The sequence below is a fragment of the Morone saxatilis genome, unplaced genomic scaffold, assembly GCF_004916995.1.
Source record: "Morone saxatilis isolate NCDOM2014 unplaced genomic scaffold, NCSU_SB_2.0 Contig10, whole genome shotgun sequence".
Lineage (NCBI taxonomy): Eukaryota > Metazoa > Chordata > Actinopteri > Moronidae > Morone > Morone saxatilis.
In genome coordinates this window covers 947,035-954,135 of record NW_023339652.1, presented here as the reverse complement: position 1 = coordinate 954,135, position 7,101 = coordinate 947,035, and the positions used below count along the sequence as shown (strand labels likewise).

Below are 7,101 nucleotides of genomic sequence, written 5' to 3'. Positions count from 1 at the left end.
GAGCTCAATATCAGCTGGAAGATCCCATTAAGACACAATTAGAGATATTCTCTTTAATGCAAAACTGGCGTGACAAGATTCTTTTTCTTTACTTCAAATCTTCACACCTAATTGTATTGAACCTGTTGACAGCACTGATCTCAACCCGAGTCGAATCAGTATCCACGATATTGAGGCGTCATTGATCCAACTTCTTTCAACCAGCAGTGAAGTTAAAAATCTGGATTTTTCATGACATTTCATCTTCCCTCCTCCCAAAAAAAACCTGTTACCAAACAATTACAGAGCTTTGCCTCCATTAACATGTTACATCACAGCAGAGGAGCCAGATGGGTGCGAGTGGTTGATCCTGAATGCAAGGTCTTTATCCACCTCAGCTGACTCCAATGGAGCAGCTGTCTGCCCCGATGAGGCTCAGGACCGCCGGTGGAGCCGCTGCGTCTGCTGGAAGATTTAAGATTTAAAAAAGTGTGTCGGCGTTACAGTTCCTTACATCACTCGCAGCGGTAGTAAGGGTCGAGATTACAATACGTGGGTTTTATGAGCGACACAAACTGTCCTGCATGGTGATTTCGAGCGGCTGAGGTCTCTCGGGAAGCTAAATTGCCTTGTTGGTAAGTGGATTGAGTCACAGAAACAGACCATGAATTCCCCAGAAAAATGTGATTCAGTAAAGTGCAGCTCTCATCTCGCTCTCCCTCTCTGCCTGAACAAATTGAAACAGTGATTTCTCTTGGGCCTGCACACACACACACACAGAGGCAGTGTTTGCTGCCCGTAGCTCTCTTACGTAAGCCAACCAGAGTGATACAGCACGTTTGCATTGTTGTAGCAGGAAGTCACGGGGCCATTTGTATTGTGTTTATTTCTAAGATGTTGGCTTTTTCCATTCACTTCTGAGTGTGCGTTTGTGCGAGTGTTGAATGCGAACATCCTGTTGGGCTTGTAAGTGTTCTCGAGAATTGTATGGCAGCCTGTGGCCATGGTGGAAACGCATTAGGCTGCGTTGCATTCACTGGCGTACAGATTTATCACTTTCTCTGCACAAGGACAAGCTAAAAGGCTGAGTGCGGAGGTTTCCAGCGTTTTCCAGCTTTATTAATTACACTTGATTATTAACTAAAACTCACCTGTATGTGTTTATCTATCAAGCAACAATCAGTCTGACTCATTGTTGGGAGAAAGTCAGCCTATATAATGGCTTCATTTCTAGCCTATTTAACAGTTATTATTAACATAATACAGAGATTGTTTGACTTTTTAGTGGATAAAAAACAACCACTTTCATACCAAAATAAAAATTTCTGTACATGTAAATCCCAGAAAGAAAGGAGAAAGTCATTAAAACAGGATTCCCAGGAAAACCTGACCATCAGGAAATAATCTATGGTGTCCTGGAAATGTTTGTATTTTAACTCCTCCTTCAGATTACATAATGTTTTTTTGTTTGAAACTTCCTGGAAAATGTCCTGCAAAATCTTGATTTCCTGTTTAAGTTTAAACAGTTTTACAGAGGAGCCATTCAGAATATTCCTTTAATGTTGTGCTGTGTCCCTGTCAGGTGGAGATCAGCCTGCAGAGCAGCTTCCAGCCCGGCATGAAGCTGGAAGTGGCCAATAAGAACAGCCCGGACACGTACTGGGTGGCCACCATCATCACCACATGTGGCCAGCTGCTGCTGCTGCGCTTCAGCGGCTACGGCGAGGACCGCAAGGCCGACTTCTGGTGCGACGTCATGACGGCCGAGCTGCACCCGGTGGGCTGGTGCACCCAGAACAACAAGACCCTCATGCCCCCCGAAGGTAGGACACGATAACACGCACTCAACCTGAACTCATTAATAATCATTATAGAACAATCATGAATACACAGCTTCAACAAGATGTATTATACTTTATTTAGGTTATAAAAAGTATAATTTGAAGCTCAATTAGCATTTTTTCTTAATCACTTTCTGCTGGTTGCAGCAGGAATGTGTTAACCGTAAAAGGTGAATAATGACTAACACATGAGAAGACTTAAAATCTGTGTGAATTGTTTCTGCTGTCCATATTGCAAAGCCCTGTGAGGCACATTTGTGACTTTTTGGAGTATTTTATGGCCTTTTTTTTTTTTTAGAGGCAGATTTAGTTTTATGTGGATTCCCAACCAGTTAATATTAAACATGGTCAATGGAAGCAATAAATTCCTCCATGTTGAATAATACCAAGAAATATCTGCAAAATCTGCTTTTCTTGCAGCACCGGAAGTTTATTAAAAAAATAGTATTCATTCAGTCATTTCTGCCGCTAGAGGGACTAGAGGGAAGTTAGATGAGGTGGTGAAGCAGTGGCGCACGTACAGTCACCAGTCACATAGTTTACGGTATGTTTTTTAGGATGGAAAGCGCCCAGGAGGCGTATAGCTGCAGAAGCCCTGTCTGAAAACGCAGCGGAGAGAAAGCTCACACTAACCTCCTTTCACTCGCTCCTGGAAACTCATTTGGCGGAAAGTCGGCAGTTAACAGGGTCACACGTGCAGTTGTTCCTCCTTAAAATGGGGTATCGGCGGTTTCCGTGCACTGATCCAGTTTACAACACAATCATTTTATTAGCAGACCAAAACATGACAACTGCTTTCATTCCCAGGAGTGTCCAAAGGTTTTAACTTGATCCAGGCCATTCAGCAACGATACGCACACCACACATTACTCAAGGCTTTAGATAAGTAATTCAGTCGTTAGGCAAGTTACATTGATTATCTTAGTAGAATATTTATTTACTATTCCACTACATTAGAAATTAATTACCCCTTTGAAGATATTCATCGCTTATTAACACCGAAAATCATATACCACCCTTCTATTTTAAAATTTATTGTAGTTGAGAGGATTAGAAGGTGTAGGATACGAGAAGCAGTGTTCATTTTTACTGACAGAAAACATAAAAATATTACATACATAATACATATACATCATATACCATACATATACATATAATAATATCTACATTACATATACATATACATATATACCATACGTTATACATATACATATATACATACATTGATACATATACATATATAAAATACATATACATATACATATATACCCATACGATAAGGTACATATACATATATACATACATATAACATTATACATATATACATACATAATACATATAACATATATACCATTACATATACATACATACATATACTCTACATACATATACACATAACATATTATATACCATATTACATATATATATACACATATACATATATAGTATACACATATAATATTATATATAACACATATACATATATATATATATACTATATTATACAGTATATATATATATATTATATATATCACACATATACATATACATATATACCACATATAACATACATATACCATACATATATATATATGCTATACTATACACACTATATAATGCCTTAACCACTTTCTTTATGATGTAAACAGAATAATCTTTATATACGTCACTTGTGTATATTAATTTGAGATAAGATGTGCATGCCATGCTATCACGTAAACGATATTTTTTTAATATAAGCCACCCGTATCTTTGAGATACTTATTAGTTTGATCATTAAAATTAAAACCTGCACACACGCCGACACAGTTAAATAAATGTTAAGAAACAACAACACAACATTAAATACAAAAAAAAAATAAAAAAAACAAAATACACAAATAAAAAAATACTATATTGACAGCATAATACATACATAGTGTACTATTCAACTTTGACCTTGCCAGCTTGGATACTCCTCCTGTGCCTCTCTAGGTGAAGTTCATCACATTTTTATTAATTTCCTCTACTTCACAATTATAATAAACTGACAGGATTTCAGATAGCAACTAATATATACATCGAGATATTATAACAAATGACATGCCACACATAAAACATGATTAAGCTTACAACCAACATCAATCGCCAGATGCTATGAAAGAGCAGTTACCCTAGGGAAGTTACGAGCATATACATAATATTATATTTGCAAGATAGACATGTAAGAATGTTTCAAAAAAAAAAAAATAAGAGGAACTTCCATATTAAGATATCTCACTATTATGGTCTTTTCTGGATTGCATCACGGTGATTGGGTTTCACTGTAAAGAGACGAAATCACTTATTCTGAGGCAGCTGTGTGAACCGCTCACAGGAGTGATGAATCTGTCGTGCTTTCCATAAAACAGAAAAGTGGGTGAGATTGAATCCACCTCTTGGGATTTATTTCTTTTGTAATACCCTTGTCTTCAATGCTTTTTCCTGCATTTTTTTTAATTTTTCGACCACTCGAAGTCGCCTCAAAATAAACGTCACAAAAGACGGCAGAACTCAGTCAGGTTAAAGTGCAATTAATGTCTTCTAATTAGAAATCAAACAAACATGTTCCACAAAAAGAGCCACGAGGTGTGGAGAGTGGAAAGGGTACGTTCGCGTTGAATGCAGAAAAAGCTGAACATAAAACCTGGAGGTGCGTGGACGCCCTTTGGGTTATTTAAAGGCTCGGTGGAGGTTGCACAGGTGCCACCACATTAACTTAATGACCCTCCCCTGAGCGCAGAGCTCCTGCAGGAAGGACACCGTTAAACCAACAAAATGGAATGATTGCACAGCAGACGTTTCAACTCGTCTAAGTGGAATATCACAGGTGGATAATGATGGCTCAGTTTCCATTTAAAGCCAGTTTAACCCCTTTAAGATCACATTCCTCAGGTAATATTTTCCTTATTTAACAATTTAACATTCACAAAAACAATTTTTTTGTGTTTTTATATCAGAATCCAATCATTTTGGTCTTCCTGTAAAACTAAATGTGACGTGCGCCTTACGTCAGCAATGGAACTAACTGATTTCAACCAATAATATAACGGGGCTCAGCCAGCCTCCCAGTGAACACAACCTCCAGAGACAGGACCAAGTTTGATGACAGCGGTACCCGAGGTGATTTATCGGAGTTTCCAGATGGACTTGTTGCTAAAAGAAGCTAACAGTAACGTTAAATGCTGTTAGCTAGTTACCTTGTGAGATAGCTGACTTAGCCCCGGGGTTGCAGGAGACAAAACCCCAGCAATAAAAAAAACAGCCTTAGTGCTTTATTCCCTGTTGTCAATCCGTCCGATGTCGACATGAGATGCTGGCATTGAGTCCCAGAGTCGCCTAGGTGTTGAACCGAACAGAGCCTTGTGTTCCTAGCGTCTAGGCGTCCAAAGAGGTTCAGTTTGTACCAAACACAAACAAAGAGCTTGTGGAGAAACGTTTGTCCCCACCGAATTTACTTCAAGAACGGACGCGTCCAGAAAGTAATCACATTAAATCGTTTACATGGTACAATTTTTCCTTTGGTCCTGTTTATGAAAAAGGTTTAAAACTACCCCCCTCTGCGATCGATTCGGGCCTCCTTTAATTCTGATTGAGGTGTTTAATACAGGGCATTTTTTATTCTGTTTAGGCCTTTAAACCGATTATAATCGAATATATGGCTCCATCATCTCCCCTCTCACCAGCCTAATCATTTTTGTGCAGCCCCCTAAACAACAAGAACGTGCTGAAGATGGATTACAGGGTTACACAGGGATAGGTGTCCTCTCCCATCAAACCACTTGCAAAATAATAACCTCAGACACCCTTTTATTTGTAAAATTGGGAACTTATAAAATGTTCACAAAGATCCTGATTAAAGCAACTTCAGACGAGACAGAACAGAGTTATGAGTCACTGCGAGCTTAAAAAAGGCTGCGCCTTTTGACCATGAAAATGTATCAGGAAAGCAGTCGATTGCCTGTGATTCAAGAGACAGTTTAAAAATAAACTAGCAGCACCCCGGTGTCATAGCGGAGCTTGGTGAGATGTAATAGGTAATCTCAAAGTGTGGGCATAGCAGCAGTGTAAACTCCCCGGGGGAAATCAAGAGCTTTTCACAGCTGCGCCCTGCCCGCCAGCAGTCGCAACACAACTCTGAAAATGACAGGGCAACCGTGCGAACGGACGAGGACCGGGCAGCAAACTTGAGCTTCGACCTTAAATCCAAATCTTCACCGTGAACTCGTGGGTGAGAACAAAAGCTTGGTGTTTTCCAGATAAATACGCCCGCTGCCTGAAGTGCAGTCGAACATGAAGCTGTGTACCCTCCACCCGCCAGTTACAGACGAACCGAGTTTGAAAAAGGTAAATATTTCTCTTGTTTTCCTGTAGAGAGGAATATATGCCATGAGCCAAAAACATCTGGCGCCAATTTTATTCAATTTTGGATAATTTAAAGCCTGCAGTGGGTTATTTTTTTATAAAAATATTGTTTGTCATATTTGCTGAAACTTTCAGCTACATCAATGATTGTAAGGACATGAAGACAGATGATCTGTGAAAAATTAGGTTCCTCCTGGTTCATTCTAGTGTTTCTAAGGTAAAATTGATAAGAAAGCAATGGGCCCGAATTAAAAACAACAGTCAGAGCCGAGAAAGATAAGTTGAAATTGTTACAGGGACTGGATTACAATTTTTTTGGGCAGGCATTTGGCCTTTTATAGATCAAATTTATTGACACCAAGACCAAAACTACACTGTGGTAGATAAATATAATTATATATTACGTTAGCCTGCTTAGCGTCATTATATTCATATAATCATGAAATATCCTTAAAGTCGTAGTCCATGACCTTAATGGGAGTTGTTAAGTTTACTCAATGATAGTAAAAAAGAGGTCAGCTTAAGAAAAACTGTGTTTATGCTAAATATGCTAACAATGTTAGTTTTCCTGAACGTTCTGGTTGCAAATATATTTGTGGGAAGAATCTTGTGCCTTCTGATGATGTCCCAGAGTGAACGACAGAACACAGGGAAACTTTGTTATTTAAGACTCAAAAAATTCAACTATATTCAAGCCTCCAATCCCAAACTGTAATTTTATCGTTTTCGGATCTGATTGGTTGTTTTTTATTCGGGCCCGGTGGATCCGGCACACGGCCCACGACGCGCGGGGGCACACGCGGCGGGGGTCCACACCGCCAACCCCCCACCGGGGGCAGACACGTTCTTCCTGTGTGTGTGTGTGTGTGTGTGTTGTTGTGTGTGTGTGTGTGTGTGT

At 39.3% G+C, this 7,101-nt stretch overlaps 1 protein-coding gene across 1 annotated transcript in view; it reads left to right on the top strand.

Moving 5' to 3' along the window:
* sfmbt2 (Scm like with four mbt domains 2) overlaps positions 1 to 7,101 on the top strand; it is a 44,353-nt gene that overhangs the window by 6,124 nt on the left and 31,128 nt on the right. The window contains 1 exon segment of the mRNA XM_035680370.1: positions 1,562 to 1,802. Within this exon segment, the coding sequence (XP_035536263.1) occupies positions 1,562 to 1,802 (241 nt within the window).